We start from the raw sequence: 13561 nt of genomic DNA, 5'->3' as shown, positions 1-13561 counted from the left end.
CCTGCGGCTCTGGAGCCGCATGCGGCTCTTTCACCCCTCTGCTGCGGCTCCGTCACTCAAAATATGCATCACAACCACCAATGTGCGACACTCGCCGGCACGCAATTTATTGAGCTTTTCAACCCCCAGTAGGCCAATCATGGATAAATCCAAGAAAAGAAAAGTTTCAGAAGAAAACAAAGTTTAATTCAACTACATATGCTAGTTTTGTGGCCGCTCAAGAAATAGTCAGGCACAGGAAGGGTTTTGTGGCTCCTGGTGTTTTCTTTTCTGTGGGAAACGGGTCCAAATGGCTCTTTGAGTGTTTAAGGTTGCAGACCCCTGCCTTAGATCGAGAGCCATTTACTTCCTAAAATGATTTGTCCCTGCAGAAGATTTAAGAAATACTCCCAACTCCAAAGTGGAACTAAATTTAATCTCCGCCTCTCCTAGCTTTGCATGCATTCCCTCCCACACTTGTGGGGTCCGATGAATGTTACAAAGATGTCATCACATCGGGGGCTAAGCTCTATCTCCGTCCAGGAAGTTCTTGGATGATCCTCTGTGGGCTGTCTCCTCTCTTCTTACCCCTACCCCCAAATCTGTGAAACCAGGCCAGAAGAAATGCAGACTGGAAATAAACATATTGGAGTAAAAATTGAATCTGAAAATCATTTCCCACGTGTCTTTCGGGGGAAGCAGCGAATAAGAGGAACTAGGATGCGAAACCTTCTCGGTCTGGATGAAACCAAAGCATTAAAACAGAAGTCGTTTGTTTCTGCTCTTTCCAGACCAGACCAACTTCCTTTTCGCTCCTATTTTGCAAAAGATTCCAGAAACATTTCAAGAGCCTCTAAACTAAGCTTCAGGGAAGCTTAATCTATGAATGCTGGAATACCAGATTTTATTCCCTCTCATATATATATAAAACTCCTGCCTCTTTAGAAGGGATGTTTCGGCATTCCAGTACCCAGGTCCAAAAATAAGGAAATCAGTCTATCCTGCGTTGACAGGGTTTATTTCAGGGGTGAAATCCACATTTTTTTTACTACCGGTTCTGTGGGCATGGTTTGGTGGGCGTGGTGTGGCTTGGTGGGCGTGGCTTGGTGGGCGTGGCAGGGGAAGCATACTGTAAACTCTCCATTCCCACCCCACTCCAGGGGAAGGATTCTGCAAAATCCCCATTCCCTCCCCACTCCTGGAGAAGGATACTACAAAATCTCCATTCCCACCCCACTCTGGGGCCAGCCAGAGGTGGTATTTGCCGGTTCTCCAAACTGCTCAAAATTTCCGGTACCGGTTCTGCTGGATTTCACCCCTGGTTTATTTAATCATGGTTTGTTGACTGTACTCCGGCTGGCCGGATTCACACAACACAACAAGTCAGAGCCAAGTACAGGAAGCTCTCCACTTACGACCATTCATTTAGCGAATGTTCACAGTTGCGACAGTGCTGAGAAGAGTGACTTATGACGAGTCCTCCTACTTACGACTGTCGCAGTGATCCCCTCTGGGATGCTGCCCAGGGGAATTCTGGGAACTGAAACCCAACCTCTTAAATCAGCCAAGGTTAGCTGATTTGATTCGTGCTCGTGCACATAATTGTGTGGTTTCTAGTGGCAATTAAGCGTGGCTTGTAGAGAACTTTATGCGGGCAGAAACAACAATTTTAAAAAATATTTTCAATACCATTAAAACACTTCCATACAGGGTCCTGGGATCAATTATGTTTCACCCTACAGAAATACAGCCTCGTTTTACCGGTTACTAGAAACCCAAATGGGACCACGAAGCGCTAAGAGAATTCATTAAAATGCCTTTTCACCCCCAGCATGTTGAAACATCACCGTCCTTCCTTTAGAAGGGACGCCAAGGTTGATTTGGGGTTTTACTACCTCGCAGGCGTCTGCAGTCATCTTTTCGGTGTATGTTTTATTCGGGGGGGGGGGGGGAGCAGGAAGCGGGGGGAGGGAGTACGCCGGAGGAAAACAGTTTGCGAGTAGCCCAGACGCGCACTTTCAAACAGAATAATCCAGGGATGCTTGCCACACGGAGTTGGGAGTTGCTAAAGAGGAGCCAAGTCACAAAAAATAAGAATTATTCATGAATGAATGGGGAACGGCTGCAGGTTTTCCCGATGTGCAATTTTTAGCAGGACGGCAGTTAAAACTTATTTGAAAGGAAGAGACCCGGTTGGGCAGCCGGAAACAGGACAATGCTGAGGAAGAGTGAGGTGGTGGAAGAGTTTGAGAAAATGGAAATTATTAATTTTTTTAGTAGCCGCCGTAATTCCGGGAGCTTTCCACTACAGGGGTGGAAATTTTCCCGTCAGCCTTCTCCCTTGGTGGAAAGGCTAACCATTAAATGTGGCAGGGCCTCGCTCACCAATATTCCAGTTGTGTTTGTGTTGGTAATGTGTGGGAGGCATTAATGACATTTTATATTTTCTTTTGCCCTGCTGGGAAAAAAAAATATCATTTTATTTTCCCTTTCCCTTCCATGCACGTGAAGTCCAGTTGGCAGGCGCACTGGAACCCGGAAAAGCAACGGGCGATGGCTCGCGTGCCCGGAGAGATGGCTCTGCGTGCCACTTCCAGCACATGTGCCAAAGGTTCACCATCACGGCCCTAGATCATTCCAGAACAAATGGCAGTCGAGTCTCTTCTTTGCCAAGTGTGGGTAACCTGGTTAATCACCGGCTTTTCCCTTTGTTCCTCCCAACCAGAGTCGGCTGTCAGCGATGTTGCAGTGCAGACATGCTCAGGAATTCAGCTTTGGGCCCCGGGCATTGAAGGATGCTCTGATTTCCACCAATCCTGCCCTGCAGGAGCTCTACGCCAAAGCTTTCTCTAACACCGAAAAACTCTTCCTGTCCGAAGCCTACAACCCACACCGGACCCTTTTCTGCAGCTTGTTCATCAGGACGGCTTTTGATTGGCTGCTCAGCCACCCCGATGCCCCGGAGGATTTTGAGACCTTCTACTACACATTGCTAAAGAAAAAGCAACGGTTTTGCCGCAAGCACATCTACCTGCAACCCATAGGTAAGCCGGCTGATGGATCGGAAGGCGGGTGGGAGGAAGGAAGGAAGGAAGGAAGGAAGGAAGGAAGGAAGGAAGGAAGGAAGGAAGGAAGGAAGGAGCCTACCTACTTGCCTTCTCTTGCAATAGCAGCTTTCTTAGGGCAGCCCGTCGCAGGGATACTCCATTCCATGGTGTTCCTTAACAGTCAAAGTCCAAGGAGGTTCCCTAAACCCGTTGTAAAACTCTACTAGGACTAGTAGAATCGGTGATGTTTTGATAAGCTGTTTCATCCATTTCTTCCTGCGTCAATTTTCTCACATTGCTTTGACTACTACCGTGTTACCCCCAAAGTAAGACCGAGTCTTATATTAATTGTTGTTCCAAAAGATGCATCAGGGTTTATTTTCTGGTTAGATCTTGTTTTTGAGAAAATACGGTACTAAATGCGTCCGTCTGGCTGATGATCTTAACTGAGGCTTATTTTTTGGGTAGGGTTTATATTACGAGCATGCTGAAAAATCATGCTAGGGTTTATTTTCTGGCTGGGTCTTATTTTTGAGAAAATATGGTACTAAATATGTCCATCTGGCTGACTATCTTAACTGAGGCTTATTTTTTGGGTAGGGCTTATATTACGAGCATGCTGAAAAATCATGCTAGGGCTTATTTTCTAATTGGATCTTATTTTGGGGGAAACACGGTATATGCAGGTAATCCTCGATTTACAAATATTCCTTTAGCTACTGTTCGAAGTTACAAAGAGAGTGAAAAAAGTGACTTAGGACTGGTCCTTACATTTATGACCATTCCAGGATCCTCATAATCATGTGATCAAAAAAGTCACCCTGTCACTTGACGCTTCTGTTCCCAGACCTAAGCGAAGGGCCTGTGGGAATCTCTCTCCTGGATTCCCTCCGGAGCTGCGTGGAGTCTTTCTTTCTGGGTCTCCGAGTCAAGTGCCTCCCTTCCGTCTCCATCTCTTCCATCCACTGCTGTTACCGTCACAATCAGGATTCGGACAGGATGCAGCTTCACACAGGTGAGGTGGTGGGGGTGGACCACCTGGGAGATTGATCATGGTGGAGTCCTTTAAGACGAGGTCCTCGGTGGTCTCTGAGCTTGGTTGTTTTCTTGCAGACATTTCATGGCCTGACGAGGTAATGGTATCAGTGGTAGAAAGGAGAGGGGTTTGCAGGGAGGAGGAGGAGGAGGAGAAGGAGGAGGACCACCACCGTGGGGTCCTTGGTGCTCTCCAGACTTAGTTATTTTCCTGCAGATGTTTCATTACCCAACTAGGGAACCTCATCAGTGTTAGAAGGGACTGGAGTTTGTGGATTGGAAGTGGAGGATGATGGGGTCCTTAGTTGCTCTCTGAGATTGGTTGTTTTCTTGCAGACCTTTCATGACCTGTCTAGGTAATATTATCAGTGCTAGAAGGGAGAGGGGTTTGCAGAGAAGAGGAGGAGGAGGATTGTGGGGTCCTTGGTGGCCTGGTTACATTTGTCACAGCACAACTGGGCTGCAACTTTCATTTGCTAGAACTTCTTTCCATTCATTTTGAAGAAGCTGTCCTTTGTATGAAACAGCCTTTTGTCTGACTCGTCTCAAAGCAGACCAGACTGTTCTTTGTTTTGAAAAAAAAAAGAAAAAAAGAAAAAAAAAAGCGAGCATGCTACAGTACATTAAACCCAACCCCAAAGTTTCAGGCGTAATTCCATCCTGTCATTTTTTGTTTGCTCCTTTAGATGGCATCTTGACCTTTCTGAAGAACAACAAGCCGATGGACGCTCTCTGCGTCCTGGGCCTCACCCTCGCTGACCTCTACCCGTGCGAGACGTGGAGTTTCACCTTTGGCAAGTTCTTGCCAGGCCAAGGTTTGCTTGATATCTTGGTCCTCTTCTGGGTTGGGTCAACCTTCCAAAAGTTGAGTCGAAGGTGTGCGCTGCTGGGATGAGATTTCTGAGATAAGAGGGAGATCCAGAAGCTCTTCACTGCCACGTCTGATGAGGGGAGGTAGAAAGAGCTTCAAAAACATGGTTTCTTACTTCAATTTTCACAGAATGTGATAAATCGTACTTCTTTGGGCACTAAAATTCCAAGGTGTTCTTAATATTGCAAGTGGTGGGATTCCAAAACTTTTCCCACCAGTTCCATGAGAGCGCAGTTCGCACGCGCGCGCAGCACTCAAACGCTGCCCTCGGTGTCAGCGCTGGTGAGCTGAGCTGTTGCCGTGCGAATCAGCTGAGCTAAAAAACATGGGAATATAGGACAGGGAACGGCGGGGGCGGGAGGGCAGGGCCAGCCAGAGGTGGTATTTGCCGGTTCTCCAAACTACTCAAAATTTCCACTACCGGTTCGCCCGAATCTGTCAGAACCAGCTGAATACCACCTCTGAAGTGTTGGCCTGGAGATTCCCATAGAAAAGGTTGCCGAGATTAGAGAAGATCGTCTTCTCAAGACTGAGAAGAACTTTGCTAGAAATTGGCCCTAGCAAAATTTCTGACCAGAGAAATCTGTGAAAGGAGACAAACACAACACCACGGATATTTATTTTATTTTATTTTATTAAATTGGCATCGCCAGCAAAGTTTCCATCCAAAACGACCACAATGCCACCAATCCCTCAAGAGCCTTCAAGTGATGCCACTTTCTTCTTTCCCAAACTCTTTTCCCCCCAGAAGTTCATTCATAAGATGTTCCATCCTGTTTTTATTCTACAGATAAAAACACCGGGGACTCGATTGGCTTCCGTTATCTTGTCCCTTCTCTCTATTGGTCCTTCTCTTCACTGCCAAAGCTCCTTCAACAGGGAACCTCAATTGGATGAGGAAGCCAGATCCAAAACACAGGGACTAATGAAACTCTTTTTTTTTCCCCACTACCAATCTATTTTTGAATGGTTGTTAAAAAGAAAAAGCACATTTAGTTCTAAACTTTGCATCCAGAGATCTCGGCAGCTCTTCTGCTATGGAATAATTCTGCCATTTGCACTAAATTATACCGTAGCAGAGACATCACTGAGGCACAGCTGGTTTAGCTCCATCTCCCCTTTTTGATATTGGGCACGGATTAAAAGCTGGCAGAAATGAGAGATGAAAAAAAATCATCTCCTTCTTTTAACAATCCCTTGTGCGGTGGAGTATGGGCAACTGAATGGAGCTGAGTGTTTCCTGGCCAGATGCCTTTCCTGTCGCCAATGCGGAGTTTTTTTCGGCAGATATATTTCTCATCGTGCCCAGAGAGAGAAATATCTGCCTCTACCTAGGATCGAACTCACAGAACTCACCTGATTGTGAGGTGAGAGCTCCACCTCTAGACCACCGCTGATTGAGCCTTAGCCCAAGCTTCATTCTCCTTTTTTATAACCAGCTTGTTTGTTATTTATTCCTTGGCTGTGAGCTGAGATGTCCTTGAAGGGGTTAAAGCTGAAGAAGGCCTGGTCATTGAAACCAACCTTAATCCAACTGTGATTCACTTTCATTCCATTGTGTGTGGAATTACCTCACGGCTCATCTTGTAAAATGTACCCGTTGCGCTAGAAATCGATTTAAAATGGCCCAAGGACCAACTGTTTGAAACAGATGGTTCAATCCGGCACAGGAAGTCTGTCCTTGATGGTTGCGTATAGGAGATGACACACCTGCGGGAAATGCAACCCACCTTTCTCACCCTTCGTTTCCTCTCTCTCCGTAGAAGTGGGCGTCTGCAGCTTTGCCAGATTTTCCAGCGATTTCCCGCAGGTGGCTTGCCCGGCTTTCAATCCATCTCCACGTCGACAGGAAGCTCGTGACGAAGAAGAAGTGGAACTAGCCAAGAAGCAGACCTTGTTGTTCAACATGTTGGAAATGCTTCAGTGTTGCAAGGTGAGGAGTACCCGGGCCAGAGTGGGTTCAAAAATAGTTAAGAGACATGCTCTGGTGTAGATTTCTCATGCTTCTGGTGGGAAAGATCTCACCAACGTGGCCTGCTGGAATGACCTTCTGAGGTTTGGAGATTTTTAAGGGAGGCTTGGGAACTCTGGGAGTTGAAATCCATAAGTCTTAATGTTGGCAAGATGGGATGCCCCTGCTCCATGTCTGGGCTGGGGAATTCTGGGAGTTGAAGTTTACATGCTCTGGTGTAGACTTCTCACGGTGGGAAAGATCTCAGCAACGTGGCGTGCTGGAATGGCCTCCTGAGGTTTGGAGCGTTTTAAGTGAGGCTGGATGGGACGATGGACTTTTTTTGAGAGGGCTCCCCGAAGGCCAAACTAGGATGTTCAGAAAGCCAATGATACAACGGATTCTAAGGTTGTTCAGATATGGTCAAGAAGGCAACAGCTGTAGAAGGTTCTACAGCAGGGGTTGGCCACGATGTCAACTTTATGACCTGTGGACTTCAACTCCCAGAATTCCTGAGCCAGCTGAAGTCCAGTTCATAAAGTTGATAGTTGTCCATCCTTGTTCTACAGCCAATTCTCACCCTTTGATGATGTATTTAGGGACAACAGAATAACAGAGTTGGAAGGGACCTTGGAGGTCTTCTAATCCAACCCCGTGCGAAAGCAGGAGACCCTAGACCGGGGGTGGGCAATTGTAGCTCTTTCTAAAGATTCCCCCTTCCCCTCCAAATCATATCAATAAGACTCAGTCTTGCACAATGCTGAATCAATAATAATGGGCAGGATTCCATACTTTTCTGGTCCACTGGATTAACTCTTCGAAACACCCAAATGGAAGGATGTTGTACACGTTGTACGAGGTGCGATGACAATAAAGTAAACCAAACTAAAACTAATAGGGACATGGGAAGAAAAGCCAGGGAACTGAACCCTAGGCAGGGAGACAGTTGCCTGTTCGACTTGATGGATTCTTAATTTTTCCTACGAAAGATCACGTGTCATGAGATCTGTCATCTGATCGGCTTGGGGAACTGCCGTTGGCTTCAGTGCATCATGCAAGGGGCCCTCAGCTTGGACGAGATCCTGCTGCGGCCGCTGGAACCGTGCCCGATATGTCTCCGGAAGCTGCAGTACGTGGTGGGCTTCAAGCTCATTGAGCGCTACAGGGTGAGTTAAGGATAAGAGGTGGCATAGTCCTTCTTCTCTAGGCCAAGTCCAGCTCCTTGTTGAGGAGCTCCGGAAGCCCACCAGAAGAACTGAGGTGTGTTATCAGAGGGGTCAGAGAGTCCTCATAGTTGGTGGCCTTTTGTCAGTAGACTCAGCCTGGGTCCCTGCCACCAGTTTTCTGTTCCAAGTAATGTTGGCCTTCGGTCAAGACTGGAAGAATAGCAATAGCGCTTAGACTTATATACCGCTTCACAGTGCTTTACAGCCCTCTCTAAGCGGTTTACAGTGTCAGCATTTTGGCCCCAACAATTTGGGTCCTCATTTTACCGACCTCAGAAGGCTGGAAGGATGAGTCAGCCTCGAGCTGGTCAGGATCGAACTCGTGGCAGTGGGCAGAGATATCCTGCAACACTGCATTGTAACAACTGCTCCTTCCTTCCTTCCTTCCTTCCTTCCTTCCTTCCTTCCTTCCTTCCTTCCTTCCTTCCTTCCTTCCTTCCTTCCCAAGCTATAGTAGACTTATATACCACTTCACAATGCTCTACAGCCCTCTCTAAGCGGTTTACAAAGTCAGCATATTGCCCCCAACAATTTGAGTCCTCATTTTACCCATCTCGGAAGGCTGGAAACCTGAGTCAACCTTGAGCCTGGTGAGATTTGAACTGCCAAATTGCAGTCAGCCGGCAGTCAGCAGAGGTAGCCTGCAGTACTGCACTCTGACCACTGCGCCACCATAGCACAAGAAACAACTTTTGGGTGGAGAGAAAGTTTTGGAGAAGTCAGGAGGAGTTCTTTGCCTTCTGCTTACAGCCTAAATTGGCCACACGGGAGGGGAAAGGAAGTTGGGGAGTGGAAGAGGGCCGGAAGAAAATGCATCGAATCACAACTTATAGTTCAGCCACGGATACCGATTCTGACATTTATAGGATCACAGTTCAGAGTTTGTGTTATGGATGCATTTGAAGTATCGAGCAGTCATGTTGTCACTGGGGGGGGCATTGATCCAAAATTTCTGCCTTAAATTAGAAGGCTGGATGAAATTAGCAGCCAAAGATACTTTCCAACTCTGTCACTGGATTGCTTCAACTTGGAAATTCCTGCTTTGCAGGACTAATGCCAGGAACTTCCTTTTCAGCTCTCTCACTTCTTTCAAGTTGGTGGGAACTTAGCCTGTCCGCAGACAGTTTCAGAATCGCTTTGACAGCTGTTAAGAAACGAGAAAGTTTTTTTTCCCCCAAAGGTGGCTAGCTTTTGTTTTGTTTTGTTTTATAAAATTGGGTGCATATTTATAGAGAAATGATTGCTTGCACAATGCTGTGTAATCACAACAGAAAGATCCCTCTTGCGTGTTTGTTTTTTCTTGAGGGGAGCGGAATCTGGGGTACAGAAACTCTACCCCCTGGATGCAGATGGTTTCAGAATCACTTTGACAGCTGTTAAGAAACCAGGAAAGGTTTTCCTCCCCTCCCAAAGGTTGCTAGATTTTTTTTTACAAAATTGGGTGCATAATTGTAGGCAGTGGTGGGATTCAAATAATTTAACAACCGGTTCTCTGCCCTAATGACCAGCTGGGTAGGGGTGGCTCAGTGGTCATGTGACCGTGTGAGCGTGGCCAACTCAATGTCACTCACATCGATGGGCTTAGCTGTTACAATATAATAAGGGTTAACCAGAGAGGCAGTTTCTGTAAGCAAGGCAATAAAGATTAGGCTAGAAACACCACCAGAATGTTTCCTTCCTGCCTTCCTTACAGGATTAGCCCTGTAAAGTGGGGAAAAAAAAACAAAATAAGATTTCTTCCAACAACCGGTTCTCCAAACTGCTTAGAAAGTTAACAACCGGTTCTCCCGAATAGGTGCGAACTGGCTGAATCCTACCACTGGTTGTAGGCTATGCAGAAAAATGATTGCTTGTACAATGTTTGTAACCACTACAGAAAAATCCACCTTGTTTTTTTGGGGTGTGTGTGTGAATTTGGGGTACAGAAACTCTACGCCTGGATGCAGACGATTTCATCCAGCTGGCTCAGCCAAGACTCGACGGATCTCTCCGTATCGGAGGACATTTGGCCACCCAGTGCAGACTCGGGGATGGGTGGTGAGAACGATTCTGAGGCCATCACCTCCCTCTCGGAGCCCTTGACCCCAGACACATGTAGCCAAGCCGCGTCCACCTTGCAGGATCTCGACCTGGATGAGCAGTCGACGTCTTTGGCCGGCGTCCCAGACCAAGAACAGCTGGGCAGGGGCACCCCCAAACCCTTAGACATGATCAAGGAATACAAACGGTGGCTCGAGATGTGCATCGCGGCTCTCGAGAAGGATGTGTCGGAAGACGAAATCCAGCAACTGGACAAGACTGTGGATGCCCTGGCCCGATGGGAGATGTTCACGGGCCAGCTGCCCCACAGGCGGAAAGATTTCCATTTCCCTAACGACAGCCCTGGGCTGAGGAAAGTTCTCGGAGACAAATTCTCCTCCTTAAGAAGGAAACTGAACTCCAGAAAACTGGCCAGAGGGGAATCTTCTCCTCACCACTGGAGGTGGGAGGAGAGTTAGCTTCTCAAGACATTTTGCAACCTGTTTTTTTTTTTTTTAAAGGAAAAAAAAACAAACCAGCGATGAATTCCTCTGTGGGTTTGGTGAAGTCTCGTTTCTTGGATGACGCCTCGTCTTTTCAGCTGCACATTCTTATTGTTTCCTCGGATGAAAAAGAATTTCCCAAGCGCAATAAAATACATCTGTTCTTATCTTTCCTCCGGGAGTTCCTGGTGGGGAGGGCGAGGCTCTCTTTCATCTACAAAGGGAGAATGTAGGGATCTTGACGTAATAGTAGTAGCCGTGAGTCTCGTTTCAATTATTGCAATTTGCAGGTCAAGACAAGATCCCTATCAAACACGGCGAGCCTGCTACCATGGGGAAAAACACACACACACACACACACAAATGCAAACAAGCTCTGCAGGAGACAGCTTTACATGTTTATGTAATCATCTTGCAAGTTATGTAATAACTCGATTTTTTTTGACAGTGGAAATTCGGGGTGGGGAACCAAATCCACGCTGGGTAGCATTCTCAAAACAGGAGCATAGAGAAACCCCCGTTATTCTGCCATCTTCTGCCAGGTGCATCAGGTTTCCTACCTGTTATCATTTCACCTGTTAACACATTTGTCGTCCAGAAAATGCCCCACTCGGCCTGAACTTCCTCGTGGGACAGGAGAGAGAGAGAGGAGAGAGAGGGAGGGAGGGAGGGAGAGTGAATCTGGAAAAAGTGAGGTATTATTAGGTGGGTTTCACTTAACTTTGCTACCAGTTCATTCACGCGCGCCACCTCTGTGCATGCGCAAAAGCTTCTGCGTGTACGCAGATCATATTTGATGACATCCGGGTGGGTGCCTCCCGCCACTGCTACTACCGGTTCGCCCGAACCGAGGCGAACCAGTAGGAACCCACCACTGATTAGGTACCTTTTTGCTTAATGGTTGGGGTGCAAAAGATCTGGTTTGAAAAGCAGATCTCTCCCTCTTCTCCCACAACGAAGCTTTTTGATTTTACGCAGCGGTTTTAGAATTCCAGATCGTGAAAGGGTTGCTCTTTCCTTTCTCCCCGACGAGTGATCTTAAAATCGGGAACGTCAATGGGAAACCGGTTCAGGAAGGATTCCCTTTCTGTTTTAAGGAAATGTTGAATTAGCACTTGGGGTTGACCTAAAACCAGGACTTAGGAAAGCCAGATTTCTCAACGTTGATTTCTCTACCCGAAGACGTTTATCGTTAAAATAGCCAGTTACACACAGCTGCTACCCTATAGCAGTCAATGAGGTGTAGACACATCCAGAGCATCTTACACTGCCTAAATATCTAATAAGCTTAACTTTGAAAAAAAAGGCAAATATACAACCACCCGTTGGATCTTTGGACTCCTTGCTTTCAACCCCATGTTATCTCTCACGAGAAAGAAATCACGGAGGCTGACCTAGCCCCCACCTTCCTGTGACTCCCAGCTGATTAAATATTGTTTTAATTGCTTCTGTTGCAGACCTTCAAAGCTGCAGAGGTCACACACTCATTCCTCGTTGCTCGTTAAAAGAAAGAAAACAAAAATCGGCAAGCCGATCTATTCTTTTGGAAAATGCCCGGTGTGTGTGTGTGTGTGTGCGTGCACAGAAGATCAAGGCAGGCAGGCAGGGGAAAAAAAGAGTATTTTAGAAATAAATAGTTTTGATTAATTTTTTTTTTTAAAAATAATAATAATAATCAGGGAAGAACAGAGAAGCCGGATTAAAAAAATAAGCTTGCATCTCCTCCATCAGTTAGCAAAAGGGTTTGCAGAACTCGGGGGGGGGGGAGTTTGTTGTTGCCATAGCAACCGCCCCCCCCCAAGGGAGGAGAATCTATCTGGCATCTCTTCGCCCAAAAACAGATGCTGGGTTGGAGCTCACGGGCAGGCATCTGCCTCAGGCTTCCCCGCAGTTCAATTTCGGCACCGGGCTGAAAAAAAATGCCTCTCGTCCACGAGAAGCCAAATGGGTGCCTTCTTCCACATAGGTGGTTCTCGACGTACGACCGCCATTGATTGAGCCCCCGATTTCCGTTGCAAAGTGAGACGTTTGTTAAGTGAGCTCTCTGCCCCGTTTTACGACTTTTTTCTTGCCACCGACGGTTGTTAACGTTTACCAAACTTGGCAAATTCCATCCGTGCGGCCTTCTGCACCCGGGATTCTCCTCTATAGCCCTGCTGGCTAGCTAGGGAATTCTGGGAGTTGAAGTCCACCCATGCTGACGGTGGAATTCTGGGTGTTGGGAATCCACGTTATGTTAAAAGTTGCCCGGGTTGAGAAACGCTGCAGCAGGCTGGAATAACAGAATCGGAAGGGACCTTGGGAGGTCTTCTAGTCCAACCCCCACCTTGGCAATTTTCAACGGCGTGGCCTCGAGCAGCCAGAATTCCCACCAATGGCCCTGTTGGCTGTGGCATTCTGGGATTTGAAGTCCGCCCGTCTAGGAGGAGCCCTGGTTGGGGGAACCCTGCAGTAAACACTCTGCCAATCATTCTTTTTTTTTACAACCCCAATTAAATAAGGGGGGAGGAAGAGAAAAGAGGCGATCCTCCAAATTCCCCCCATCTGTTCAAACCCATTAATAGGCAGATTTTACACATCTCGCAGCATATAAAACTCATATTCCTTTTGCAAACAGATGGCCGCGATGCGTTCAGAAAGGGTGACCGAATAAAAACGCTGCCATTTGTTTCACAATCTCTATTCCTTTAAAAAAAAAAAAAAAGTATTAATTGCCTTTGGGGTGCTCTAGGCGAAAGGCAGAATGCAAATCCTGCTCAGCCAATTTAGAATTATTTGAAGTTTTTCTTTCACAAAGCACCACAGGGTGGGAAGGAGAGATATATATATATATATATACACACACATACACACATACATACATACATACATACATACATACATACATACATACATATATATATATATATATATATATATATATATATATA

General features: G+C 46.6%; 1 protein-coding gene across 2 annotated transcripts; it reads left to right on the top strand.

The window, feature by feature from the left end:
• Window positions 1-2719: 2719 nt before the first annotated feature.
• On the top strand, window positions 2720-10632 carry AMZ1 (archaelysin family metallopeptidase 1). 2 transcript variants are annotated; one of them, XM_070955219.1, is made up of 6 exons: window positions 2720-3023; window positions 3874-4041; window positions 4748-4876; window positions 6696-6865; window positions 7930-8049; window positions 10035-10632. In XM_070955219.1, the coding sequence occupies exons 1-6, from the start codon at window positions 2720-2722 to the stop codon at window positions 10605-10607; spliced, it is 1464 nt and encodes a 487-aa protein (XP_070811320.1). In that variant the 3' UTR covers window positions 10608-10632. The 2 variants fall into 2 exon arrangements, with proteins under 2 accessions (XP_070811320.1, XP_070811319.1); XM_070955218.1 differs by having other exon boundaries at window positions 7873-8049.
• Window positions 10633-13561: the final 2929 nt, after the last annotated feature.

Source organism: Pituophis catenifer, unplaced genomic scaffold (assembly GCF_029215685.1).
Source record: "Pituophis catenifer annectens isolate HBS135680 unplaced genomic scaffold, rPitCat1.0.hap2 SCAF_16, whole genome shotgun sequence".
Taxonomy (NCBI): Eukaryota; Metazoa; Chordata; class Lepidosauria; order Squamata; family Colubridae; genus Pituophis; species Pituophis catenifer.
This window is presented reverse-complemented; position numbering and strand designations above follow the sequence as displayed.